Source organism: Crinia signifera, chromosome 4 (assembly GCF_055691185.1).
Source record: "Crinia signifera chromosome 4, ASM5569118v1, whole genome shotgun sequence".
Lineage (NCBI taxonomy): Eukaryota > Metazoa > Chordata > Amphibia > Anura > Myobatrachidae > Crinia > Crinia signifera.
The window spans coordinates 5,840,931-5,854,939 of NC_139220.1; the positions used below are offsets into that span (position 1 = coordinate 5,840,931).

The following is a 14,009-nucleotide window of genomic DNA, read 5'->3' on the forward strand; positions in this document are numbered from 1 at the left end:
CCCACCATCCACCATTACTCCCACACCCCCTCCCGCCATTTTGCGGGACCCCCGTGACACCCCCCCCCGCGATTCACAGACCACCGCCTCTCCCGTTGTTCACGGCACCCCCCCCTTCCTGCGATTTGCGACACCCACAACCCCCCTCCCGCGATTCGCGGGACCCCCACGACCCCCCCCTCCCACGATTTGCGGCCCACCGCCCCCTCCCGCGGTTCACAGCACCCCCCCCCTGAGCTTTGCGGAACCCCGCCCTCTCCCGCGATGCGCGGACACCTGCGCCCCCCCCTCCCGCAATTCTGCCCCCTCCCTTGATTCACGGCACCCCCACGATTCACACCCCCACCCGCGATTCACGGGCCCTCGCAACCCCCCTCCCGCAATTCACTGACCCCCACAACCCCCCTCCCACAATTTGCGAACCCCAGTTTCCCACGATTCACGCGCCCCCCCGCCCACAATTCACACCACCCCCCCGCGACCCCCCTCCCGCAACCCCCCACGCCCGCGATTCGCGGCACCCCCTCCCCTGATTCACAGAAACCCCCCCGCGACTCCCTCCCGCAATTCGCAGCACCCCCCGCGCGCGATTCGCGCCACACCCCCAACCCACCCACGATTCGTGCCGCCCCCCTCCTGCGATTCACAGCACCCCCCCTGCTGTGATTCACGCCCCCTCCCACTATTCGTGGACCCCCTAGCCCACGATTCGCACCACCCCAGCCCCCCTCGCACGCTTTGCGGACCCCCACCCTCTCCCACGATTCACGGACACCTGCGCTCCCGCAATTCTGCCCCCCTCCCTTGATTCATGGCACCCCCCCTGCGATTCACGCCACCCTCACACCCCCTCCTGCGATTCACAGACCCCCACAACCCCCCTCCCGCAATTTGCGGACCCCCACACATCGCGGACCCCCGCGCTCACCCACTTCCGCGATTTGCAGACCTCCCTGACCCCTTCCACCCCCCAGCAGAAGAGTTACTTGGTGGGAACTATTTTACCTGTGCAGATTGTTGCATCTGTGGCTTCTCTCCAGTCAGGTTTCCTTCCAAAGAATCTAAACGATTTCGGTCTCCAAGGGGCCGGGAAGGCGGCTGACACTGCTTTTAGGAAAGACGCGATGAGAAGGATATTTGCTTAACCACTTGCCGTGGTTGCATTAGGCACAGCCAGAACATGCTGAGTATTCTGTGACGTGATCACCACAATGTGTGATGTGACCAGTCAGAAAGGGAACTTGGGTTTTAAATAAAGTCTTAACCGGATTCAATCATGAAAAATAAATACTAAATTAGTCTCCGTAAAGGTGCTAAGGACCACTCATTGCTTACAAGATGTGGTGACAGAAAAAGGTCCACACAGGTCTCTATCATCTCAATAAAACAATACCACATTCTATATGTCGGTATTTTGACCCTGTCGGGATTTTAAATGTCGGGATTTTAAATGTCGGGATTTTGTCCTTGTCGGTAGTATGACCCATTCGGGATTTTGACTACATCCCTCCACATCATATCCCCACCGGCGTGGAGTTGGTTTTATAAAGTGTGGCGAGTGCAGCGAGGGGACATGTATCCGCGGGGCTTGCCACGCTTCGGGCTCAGTGGCTCGCCACACTTTATAAAATCAACTCCACACCCATGTGGATACTGGGGGTATGACGTGGATAGTGGGGATATTAACCAGTGTGTAGTATCAAGGCTCCAGAAGCAGTTACGTAGTTTACGTAGGCAGCATAGTGCTGTATTGGTATTCTCTATACACCACTACGTAACTGCCGCCGTGAAACTAAACACGTACCATAAATTCATAGTATGTTGACCTTCTCAAGTGTCGACCAAGCTCATGTTAACCTTTTGTCAAGGTCGACCTAGAGTATGTTGAGTATTTTTAGGTGTCAACCTACTTACTGTTGAAAATTAGTAGTTCACCAGATACGGTGCAGCAGTCAGAGCAGAGAGATTCCTATGGGAGCGGAGGCACAGGATGCCAGTTGGGGGTGTTTGCCCAGGATACCAATGTCAGAAGCGGTGATAGCAGGATTGGCTGTGGTGAATCATGTGAACACATCCAACATGGCTGCATCCATGTCTGGTGCTTGGAGGGAAACCTGGTGTGGTTCTAATAGGCCTACGGCCTGTAATGATGGGCGAGAAGCTGGAAAGCAGAGAGGTGTGTAGTACTGCGGCAACATGGAGGAAGCTGGAAATCTGCGCGGAGCGCCGGCCCGGACTGCGCACTGTATGCAGACCACAGAGCAAGCCTGGACAATTACTGTACTTCAGAGGTCAATAAGTGCTATTAATTATCCATATCTAGACAGGCACACTGGAACCATGGCTTGAGGCAGAGGAGGAAAAGAGCGAGGGCCTTGCCTGGGCGAGATTACAGTCTGCTTTGTTGTGAATTGCTAACAACGGTTTGAATGGAACCAGTTTATAACAGGGAACCGGGGAGACCATGGAAGCAGAAAAATAATGAGTTTCCACCATTGTTAATTCTCCATTCCGTAGCAATGCGAGTCCCTTATCGAACACAGAGGTCAGTCTCACCGGATATGATATAGAATTCTGCTAACCGGCAACTTTGTGATACAATTTTTTATTTTATTAAGTTTCTTATATAGCGCAGCATATTCCGTTGTGCTTTATACCGGTACCTTCTCTGTAAAACTGAGCATCTTGGTCCTTGTCTCCTTTCCCGAAACTAAACAGTTTTCCTTGCCTCTGTATTGGTTGCAGGTCTGGATCTTCTAGAAAAAAAAAAAAGAAAACGAGAGAGAAACCGGACAGCACTCATAATGCCGACATGTCAACTGAAATGTAAGATTATACCCCTTTCACACTTGCAAGCCAGGTTCTAAGTTCCGGGTGCCACCCGGCTTGCAAGTGCTTTCACACTGGCCACCCGATCCAGAATAAAGTCGAGCGGGTGGCGTCATCTGGAGGCTTGGCCGGGGCGGCGCTGGGAGATGTCAGCACCTCCCAGCGGCGTAATTTCACTGCAGTGAACGGGATCTGGGTCACGCTGACCCGGAATACCCATTCACACTCACCGGATCCCGTGTCGATTCTGGAATCTACCCAGGTCAGGACCTGGGTAGAAATCCCGGAATTCTGAACACGGGATGCAGTGACAAGACCCTTTCACACTGAGCTAAATCCCGGGTTGATGCGCGTTCATGTTCACCCGGGATATTTTCGCACGTGTGAAAGGGGTATTAGACTTCCCATGGGTTTATGCCAGGGCTCGACAAATCCCGGTCGCCAGGTCGCCACGGCGACCAGATTCTGCTTCCTGGCGACCAGATTTTTTTTTTATGGAGGAAGCAGAATCTGGTCGTGGCAGCCCGGCCTTCCCCATACACAGCCCACCGCAGCAGCCTGGCCTCCCCCGCACACAAACCCCAGCAGGCAGCAGCCCGGCCTCCCCCACACACAAACCCCAGCAGGCAGCAGCACGGCCTCCCCCACACACAAGCCCCAGCAGGCAGCAGTCCGGCCACCCCCGCACGGCGGCGCACACAGGTCTAGTGTTCGCCGCGCCCGGTTTTTAAGTTTCTAATGTGCCCTCCCCGGAGAGCTGACACGCTGCCTCTGTTCAACAGAGACCTCAGCGGTGTTTCAGCGCAGTGGAGGAATTGCTGACAGCCGCTCTCAGCAGAGGGAGAGGTGGCGTGTCAGCATAGTTAACAGCGACTGTTAGCGCTTACAGGTGCTCCCTGCTGTGCTGACATGCCACTGATCACCTCTGCTGAGAGTGGCTCACTAGGACAGGACATCGGCATCGGTTCTTGCTGGCCGTAGGGTGCCCCTTCCGAGCAGCCTGGGGCGCGGGGGACGCACAGCTGGCTTATGGGCTGGCACCATATTTTAAATGGCAGTCGGGGTCCATTGGAGGGAGAAGCTTGAGCCCTGCTTCTCCCCTCATAAGAGGCCTGCCAGGGCAGTGGGTATTATTTGGGTGTTATCCATGGCACTGTTGGGGGGCATTATATCCAAGGCACTGCTTGGGGGCATTATATCCATGGCACTGCTGGGGGGCATTTTGTCTGTATCATTACTGGGGGCATTATATCTGTGGCACTACTGGCAGCATGGCACTACTGGGGGCATTTTTTCTATGGCACTCCTGGGGAGGGATTGTAAATGTGTTGCCAGTTCAAATGCCCTCCCAATTGAAAAAATGTGCCCTGCTTGGTGATTACAACCCTGCCCTAAAAAAAAATCCTATAGTGAACACTACAAGCCCCAGCAGGCGGCCTCCCTCGCACACAGCCCCAGCAGGTAGCATCCTGGCCTCCAGTGCACACAGCCGCAGCAGGCCCGGTTATCCCCACACAGAGCCGCAGCAGGTCCAGCTCCTCCTTCCACTGCGAAGCCACCATGTACCCGGCTGCTGCTACCACTTACCCCCAGCCGCTGATGGAGCAGGGAGACTTCCTTCCCCTGGTGACCAGCAGATGCTCAGCCGAAGCCCCGTGGGCTGAAGGGAGAGACCTGACCACTCCAATATAGCACACCTCCAGCCTTAACTACAGCCTACTACAGGCCTGCTCCAGGGAAGGTGAGGCCAGGAGGCTCCCACAGTGGCACCCATAGAAACAAGAATTTACCCCTGGCAGAGCATGTTAACCTATGGCATCAAGCATTAAACCCATATCAATGAGCATGTAGGTAAGTGGAACTTCTGTGGCATAATATGTAATTACGGCATATGGTATTATACGTAATAGGCATTAGTGTGTGGCATATTGTGTAATGAGCATTAGGATGTTTGGTATAAATGTGTAATGGACATTACGACGTGTGGTATATGTAATGGTCATTATGGCATGTATAGATGTAATGGGCATTATGGCGTGTGTTCATGTAATGGACATTATGGCGTGTGCAATTTTTTTTTTTCGGTGCACGGCTTTGGCACGCACTGTCTCTGTTATTAGTATATCTGGCTCCTACATTTCCATCCTGGCTCCTAGATTTTATAGAAATTTGTCGAGCCCTGGTTTATGCTGCAATATCATTGCTGACAATCACAATGTAACATTGTGGCAATGACGTCTAGTCCATGTTGTCATTAGCCTGTCATCTTACTGAATGTCTACATGGTGTATACACTGCCCGCACCTTTGTCCTGTTAGGTGACACATACATAAGCCCTAAGCTCCTGTACTACGGACACCTCACATCTTGGTGCTTCAATGTAACAGATTATACAGAGATAGCAGCGTACTGTAGTGCGGAGCGCAGCCAGTAAGGGGCGGTGGTAGCAGCAGCGCTGCAGTGGGTATACCACCGCAACAAACTAGGAGGACACGTCTAATTATAATGTGGGGAATGGTTTTACCTGTAGTGTAGATTGTGGCATTTCTGAGGCCTGTGGCATTTCTGAGGCCTCTCTCACATTCTTTTTTGGGGGAGAATCTGAACGATTTTTCTCTCCAAGGGTGCGGGTAGAGGGATAGCCCTGGTTTTAGAAAGATGTTGAGAATAGGATTCGTTATATAGAAGTGCGGTCCGTCTCAGGAGAGCTGGGCTTGGTTCATGATATAAAGGTTCTACTAAGGGGAATATAATAAATATATATATATAGTCTAACGGGATCATTTGCAGTGGCCACGACTGTTCTAGCAGAACCAGTACGTCATGTGAGAAGGTTTCAGCAGGCCTGAAGGAGCCTGTATTGTGAATGTGCTATTCATATACAATACTTCAATCCATGTGGTTGTGTCCTAGTATATGGTAAATATTCAGTAAATCGTGTCAATTTGACCAGTTGGGAGAACCCAAGGAGCCCCTAATAACAGCAATCATTACCCTTCAAGTGGTGGGTTTTCCTGTAAAACCTACCACTGACACTGCAGCCACTGATCCTCTGCAGCAGCCTCTGCTCCCCTGGGGCTGCTGCTGCCGGCTCCGGCTGTTCATGGCCGCTCGGGGAACAGGGAGCGACCTCGAAATTCCACGTGTGGAGACGTGGAAAGCGCTAGGCAGCAGGGCCCTGGCGCACAATTGCTGGGCGGAGGTAAGCAACAGTGGGGGTGTTTTAGGAGAGCAGGTGCGTGGACGATTCCAGATGGCAGTGCGCCAGTGATGCACTACTAAAGGTTCCACTGGCGCACACCTACACATCGTGGCATGGCCGGAGAGGTTAGGTCTTTTATACCAAGGACTATTCCGTGAGAGAAAATAAGTGTTAATGGGTGTTTGCCAATAGAATCCGGGACATGTTCCTGTACCTATGGGATATCTGCTTTCAGGACTTTACAGTTTTCATTGTATGTGTGAAAGTGACAGAGTCCAGGGGTCATTACTCTTTTATTCCAGTACAAAAGCTTTAAAGCTTCCCGGGCCGGCCGGTTACTATTTGTTGCCTTCTGAGCGATGCAAGTCCAGCAGAAGCCAGATCGCTGAGCCAGTCCGGTCTTCCAGAGCCCCCACCCGCCTTGAAATTAGATTAGAACACACTACCTGGCTTTGGCTATGGGTTGTCCACTGAAATGATAATCAGGTTATAGCCCAAAACCTTGGATCTGGTCTTCAGATAAGGCAAATTTAAAAATGTGCTCCCCCAACGGCCCGAGCGGAAAATAATGTCTCCAAAACCAGAATCTGGAGAACGTCTCACCTGTGTGTGGTTCCTGCTGGTATTCTCTGCCATGGGAACAGATAGCCAATCGCCTGCAAGAGTTATCATACATGACATTGTCAGCAGAAGTATGGACCATTGGATAGACAGCAACTAGGTCGAGATAGGGTTTTTCACTTTTTTTTGTCCTGAATGACGACATGCACTGTGCCCCCTCGCTGCACTCGGAACACTTTTATTCTCCCACCGCGCCTTAGTGGATGGTAGGGCATGAAATACCACCCGTTGGCACATTCGCTCAAAAAAATAAAAAACATTTAAAAACCCATGTCGACTTTTTGGGGGTTTGCTTTTTACAATTCGGGATTATACACGTAGAGAAGCAGAGGAGTGCCGACACAGCTGTTCATTTACCCACTTAACGTGGAAAAAAAAAAGTGGGATTGTTGAGCACCAATAACCGATATCCAGTAAAAACAGAGGAAAAAAAAAAAAAAACTTAGATTTCACATTTTTTCCCAAATGTAACATTTTGGTTTAAACCTTAGTTTTATACTTTTATCGTAGATACAATTTTCTGTGTTTGACGCTTTATCCTTCAGAGACACGGTCATATGACAGACCATCTCCAAGCGCACGCAACCACTTCAGCGACATGCTCATATCAAGGACCATCGCCAAATAGGTCGACAGGGTTGGAAGGTCAACCGTCAATCTGTCAACATGAGTTTTTTCCCCTTTTTTTAGCCGACATTATGGTATTTCATGCTCCACCATCCACTGGGGCATGATGGGAGAATAGAAGTGTGCCAAGCGCAGTGAGGCACCGTGCCCCCGAAGCGTGGCGAGTGCAGTGAGTCATGCGGCACAGTGACGGTGTCCATGTTAACGGTTTCTACATTCGGGACAAAAACGTGGAAAACTCATGTTGTCCTTTTGACCTTGTCAATCTAATGCGTGTGTCAACCTTCCAACCTACTTCAGGGGTCGATCCACACCCCACAAACCCTCTTTAGGGATCGTCTCGCATGTGCAGCAGCAAATGAACCTGCTCAGCCTAGTGTACAGCTCAGTAACAGGCTGACCATGCCTGGCAATATCAGCAGCACATGTGCACCTTTGGTTGTAGCTTCCCCAAGAACGGTGTTAGGTGTGGCATCAGATTGATGTGGCACCTGTGACACCTACAGGTACAGCTCAGAGTCGCAGCTATGGCTGTAGCCTCCCCGAGTACTGTGCTAGGTGTGGCATCAGATTGATGTGGCACCTGCGACACCTACAGGTACAGCTCATAGTCGCAGCTTTGGCTGTAGCCTCCCCGAGTACTGTGCTAGGTGTGGCATCAGATTGATGTGGCACCTGCGACACCTACAGGAACAGCTCATAGTCGCAGCTTTGGCTGTAGCCTCCCCGAGTACTGTGTTAGGTGTGGCACCTGCGACACCTACAGGTGCAGCTCATAGTCGCAGCTTTGGCTGTAGCCTCCCCGAGTACTGTGCTAGGTGTGGCACCTGCGACACCTACAGGTGCAGCTCATAGTCGCAGCTTTGGCTGTAGCCTCCCTGAGTACTGTGCTAGGTGTGGCACCTGCGACACCTACAGGTGCAGCTCATAGTCGCAGCTTTGGCTGTAGCCTCCCCGAGTACTGTGCTAGGTGTGACATCAGATTAATGTGGCACCTGCGACACCTACAGGTACAGCTCATAGTCGCAGCTTTGGCTGTAGCCTCCCCGAGTACTGTGCTAGGTGTGGCATCAGATTGATGTGGCACCTGCGACACCTACAGGAACAGCTCATAGTCGCAGCTTTGGCTGTAGCCTCCCCGAGTACTGTGCTAGGTGTGGCACCTGCGACACCTACAGGTGCAGCTCATAGTCGCAGCTTTGGCTGTAGCCTCCCCGAGTACTGTGTTAGGTGTGGCATCAGATTGATGTGGCACCTGCGACACCTACAGGTGCAGCTCATAGTCGCAGCTTTGGCTGTAGCCTCCCCGAGTACTGTGTTAGGTGTGGCACCTGCGACACCTACAGGTGCAGCTCATAGTCGCAGCTTTGGCTGTAGCCTCCCCGAGTACTGTGTTAGGTGTGGCACCTGCGACACCTACAGGTGCAGCTCATAGTCGCAGCTTTGGCTGTAGCCTCCCCGAGTACTGTGCTAGGTGTGGCACCTGCGACACCTACAGGTGCAGCTCATAGTCGCAGCTTTGGCTGTAGCCTCCCTGAGTACTGTGCTAGGTGTGGCACCTGCGACACCTACAGGTGCAGCTCATAGTCGCAGCTTTGGCTGTAGCCTCCCCGAGTACTGTGCTAGGTGTGACATCAGATTAATGTGGCACCTGCGACACCTACAGGTACAGCTCATAGTCGCAGCTTTGGCTGTAGCCTCCCCGAGTACTGTGCTAGGTGTGGCATCAGATTGATGTGGCACCTGCGACACCTACAGGAACAGCTCATAGTCGCAGCTTTGGCTGTAGCCTCCCCGAGTACTGTGCTAGGTGTGGCACCTGCGACACCTACAGGTGCAGCTCATAGTCGCAGCTTTGGCTGTAGCCTCCCCGAGTACTGTGTTAGGTGTGGCATCAGATTGATGTGGCACCTGCGACACCTACAGGTGCAGCTCATAGTCGCAGCTTTGGCTGTAGCCTCCCCGAGTACTGTGCTAGGTGTGGCATCAGATTAATGTGGCACCTGCGACACCTACAGGTACAGCTCATAGTCGCAGCTTTGGCTGTAGCCTCCCCGAGTACTGTGCTAGGTGTGGCATCAGATTGATGTGGCACCTGCGACACCTACAGGAACAGCTCATAGTCGCAGCTTTGGCTGTAGCCTCCCCGAGTACTGTGCTAGGTGTGGCACCTGCGACACCTACAGGTGCAGCTCATAGTCGCAGCTTTGGCTGTAGCCTCCCCGAGTACTGTGTTAGGTGTGGCATCAGATTGATGTGGCACCTGCGACACCTACAGGTACAGCTCATAGTCGCAGCTTTGGCTGTAGCCTCCCCGAGTACTGTGCTAGGTGTGGCACCTGCGACACCTACAGGTGCAGCTCATAGTCGCAGCTTTGGCTGTAGCCTCCCCGAGTACTGTGTTAGGTGTGGCATCAGATTGATGTGGCACCTGCGACACCTACAGGTACAGCTCATAGTCGCAGCTTTGGCTGTAGCCTCCCCGAGTACTGTGTTAGGTGTGGCACCTGCAACACCTACAGGTATAGCTCCTAGTCGCAGCTTGTTTCCTACTATCTGACATTGTGTAATCACAGGAATTTGTGCGGGATTTTTATCACTTTCTCTTTGTACTACAGTCACTGCCTGTTTCATTATTACTACTGCTGGGCACATCAGGTGGGTGAGCAGAACGCCCACATTAGCAGACACTGATGCCACTTTCATCCTCTGACCGATTACAGTCAGAGGATGGCACTGAGTCCTTCGTTAGATCATTCTGATGTGTGCCCAGGACCCGGTAGGTCAGCCCGTAGGGTGAAATATCAGATCCTGGGTACATGTCAATAAGTGATGTGGAGAGATATAGTAGCAGCCAATCAGCTCCTAACTGCCATCCCACAAAAATGACAGACAGGAGCTGGTTGGCTGCTACTTTATCTCTCAAGGCTTAGTACAGGACTTCCCAAACATTTTAGAATCACAGCACCCCATAGTATCAGAGTTTTATGCACAGCCCCCCATAGTATCAGAGATTTATGCACAGCACCCCCATAGTATCAGAGTTTTATGCACAGCCCACCGTAGTATCAGAGTTTTATGCACAGCCCACCATAGTATCAGAATTTTATGCACGGCACCCCATAGCATCAGAGTTTTATGCACGGCACCCCATAGCATCAGAGTTTTATGCACGGCACCCCATAGCATCAGAGTTTTATGCACAGCACCCCATAGCATCAGAGTTTTATGCAAGGCCCCCCATAGCATCAGAGTTTTATGCAAGGCCCCCCATAGCATCAGAGTTTTATGCAAGGCCCCCCATAGCATCAGAGTTTTATGCAAGGCCCCCCATAGCATCAGAGTTTTATGCAAGGCCCCCCATAGCATCAGAGTTATATGCAAGGCCCCCCATAGCATCAGAGTTATATGCAAGGCCCCCCATAGCATCAGAGTTATATGCACAGCCCCCCATAGCATCAGAGTTTTATGCACAGCCCCCCATAGGCCAATAGTTTGTTATGGAGTCATTAGTAAGTTATATAAATTGTGTTTATATAACATCTTTAGGGTTATTTATGTGGTGAGGGACAGGATTTGCTTCTGTTTGACCACAGCATTGATGATTACCAGCCACACAGACACTGGTTTTGCCCAATTACAACAATAATTAATTTTAATTGGTCCTGGACCACCAACCCAAGCCACCCCAGGGTGCCACAGAACAGTTTGGGAACCACTGGCTTAGTTCATAAACCACACAGTGCACTGTCATACCGTATGCACCTGTAGTCCAGGTGTAGAGCACCAGTGTGCAGCTGATAATGTGACACAACAATGCACGCACCGTACAGGACTATACACAGCAGCTGCATGCACTGCGCAGGACTGCACCCAGATTTGGACCATACAGGACTACGCGCAGGACTGCACCCAGCCGCTGCATGCCCCGCGCAGGACTGCACCCAGCCGCTGCATGCCCCGCGCAGGACTGCACCCAGCCGCTGCATGCCCCGCGCAGGACTGCACCCAGCCGCTGCATGCCCCGCGCAGGACTGCACCCAGCCGCTGCATGCCCCGCGCAGGACTGCACCCAGCCGCTGCATGCCCCGCGCAGGACTGCACCCAGCCGCTGCATGCCCCGCGCAGGACTGCACCCAGCCGCTGCATGCCCCGCGCAGGACTGCACCCAGCCGCTGCATGCCCCGCGCAGGACTGCACCCAGCCGCTGCATGCCCCGCGCAGGACTGCACCCAGCCGCTGCATGCCCCGCGCAGGACTGCACCCAGCCGCTGCCTGCCCCGCGCAGGACTGCACCCAGCCGCTGCCTGCACCGCTCAGGACTGCACCCAGCAGCGGCATACACCCAACAAGACTATACACAGGCAGATCTACATCAGAAATACCATTTACCTGTACACACCGGTGTCCTCACAGCCGTCCACCTGCCGAGTGTCAGTAACAGATACAGAACCAATGGCCCCCTATACAGTGTGGAAATGACCACTGACTACACTCCTATACAGTGAGGAGAGCGCTGGTCATCCACACCTAACGTTACCGACTCCCGGAAGAAGACTGACAGAAAGTGCGGGAAAAAAAAACAGTTTAAACCAGATACTAGCCTACGCCCAACGGTGACGCTGGAATCACGTGGTATCAGGGACAGTGAGCATGACGTCATGCATAGGGCAGGACCAATGGAAGGGACGTCTCGGACTCTCGGAGTCAGTGATAAGCTGGCCCGGAGTTGCTGTTCAGCAGCAGCTGTGGTCACCGGCGGACGGGAGTGAGCGCAGTGTCTCGGGGCGTCCGGGCTGCGGCCGGGAGTGAGGATGTCAGTCAGCCGCTGGGGGCTCTCCGGCTGTGTGTGTGTGTGTGTGTGTGCGCGCCCAGGGTTGTTTCTATTTCCCTTTCGTGGTAATGACATGGTCCTTATGGTGAAGGGTAATTAGCTAAATCTTACTGAGAAGTATTCCAGTGCTGTGTGTGTTTGCTAAGTGTTGTGTGTGTGTGTGCCCAGTGATGTATGTATGTATGTGTGTGTGTGTGTGTGTGTGTGTGCCCAGTGATGTGTGTACCTAGTGTGCTCAGTGATGTGTGTGTGCCCAGTGGTGTGTGTATGCACCTAGTGTGCCCAGTGATGTGTGTGTGTGTGTGCCCAGGGATGTGTGTATGCACCTAGTGTGCCCAGTGATGTGTGTGTGTGTGTGTGCCCAGGGATGTGTGTATGCACCTAGTGTGCCCAGTGATGTGTGTGTGTGTGTGCACCTAGTGTGCCCAGTGATGTGTGTGTGCCCAGGGATGTGTGTATGCACCTAGTGTGCCCAGTGATGTGTGTGTGTGCACCTAGTGTGCCCAGTGGTGTGTGTATGCACCTAGTGCAGGGGAAGCCAACTCCAGTCCCCGAGAGCTTCCAACAGTTAAGGGGCACCTTACACACTGCGTTAGGACTGTGCTGTGCGTTTTGAACTTCAAGCTCCCATGCGATTTTGCAATGCGATGTACTGCACTTTGCAGGTGCGGATGCGATTTCAGCCTTTTTTGTTTGTTTTTAAGTTAGTTCCAAATGTACATCGCATGTACTACTAAAGTGATGTGCTTTTTGTGCTTTACAATATTGTACCCGCGGAAGCGGTACATCTGTCAGAATGAACTTAGGTCTACAGTCATTAGGTCTACCCCACTAGGTCGACTGGCAGGAAGGTCGACCTGACTTAAGGTCGACATGGGCCAAGGTCGACATGAATTAAGGTCGAATTTGCATAAAGGTTGACATGAGGAAGGTCGACATGGGTTTTTCACTGTTTTTTTTTATCCGAATGTCAACATGGACACAGTTGGCAATGAGAATCGGACCCTCGCATCGCTCGCAATGCTTCGGGCACGGTGCCTCGCTGCGCTCGGCACACTATTTTATTCTCCCACCACGCCCTAGTGGATGGTAGAGCATGAAATACCACCTGTCGGCACATGTCGGCTCAAAAAACAGTGAAAAACCCATGTCGACCTTATGACCAGTCGACCTTCCTCATGTCGACCTTTATGCAAATTCGACCTTAAGTCATGTCGACCTTGGCCCATGTCGACCTTAAGTCAGGTCGACCTTCCTGCCAGTCGACCTAGTGGGGTCGACCTAATGACTGTAGACCTAAGTTCATTCTAATAGATGACCGCTTCCCGTACCCGCGGGGATGTGCATCGCATCCCCGCAGGTACATGCGATAATCGCGGCGTGTATGGGCACCTTTAATGTTTTGCAGGTCTCCTCACAGAATCACAGGTGCAGTAATTAGGTCCACCTGTGGATCATATATAATGTGTTAGCCAGTAATGAGTGCATCTGTGAGGTGAGCTGGAAACCGAGAACTGTTGGTAGCGCTCGAGGACTGGAGTTGGTTACACCAGGCCTAGTGTATCCAGTGATTTGTGTGTGCTCAGTAATGTGTGTGTGATCCCTCATGACCCAATGTAACCACACCTAACCTGGCTAGCCTTTCCTCATAGCCCAACGTAACCATCCCTAACCTGGCTAGCCTTTCCTCATAGCCCAGTGTAACCATCCCTAACCTGGCTAGCCTTTCCTCATATCCCAATGTAACCGTACCTAACCTGGCTAGCCTTCCCTCATAGCCCAATGTAACCATCCCTAACCTGGCTAGCCTTTCCTCATAGCCCAATGTAACCATACCTAACCTGGCTAGCCATTCCTCATAGCCCAATGTAACCATCCCTAACCTGGCTAGCCTTT

The 14,009-nt window shown here is 52.4% G+C and overlaps 1 protein-coding gene across 13 annotated transcripts in view; it reads right to left on the minus strand.

The window, feature by feature from the left end:
* LOC146073584 (uncharacterized) overlaps nt 1-11,891 on the minus strand; it is a 43,217-nt gene extending 31,326 nt beyond the window's left edge. For 6 of the 13 annotated variants that reach the window (XM_083180837.1, XM_083180836.1, XM_083180835.1 and 3 more), the window contains exons 1-5: nt 11,672-11,891; nt 6,635-6,687; nt 5,354-5,479; nt 2,664-2,756; nt 1,006-1,107 (exon numbers count right to left, since the gene is read on the minus strand). In XM_083180837.1, the coding sequence (XP_083036963.1) occupies nt 1,006-1,107; nt 2,664-2,756; nt 5,354-5,479; nt 6,635-6,667 (354 nt within the window). In that variant the 5' untranslated portion in view covers nt 6,668-6,687; nt 11,672-11,891. The other 7 variants (XM_083180834.1, XM_083180832.1, XM_083180831.1 and 4 more) reach the window with 7 other exon arrangements.
* Between the last annotated feature and the right edge of the window lie 2,118 nt (nt 11,892-14,009).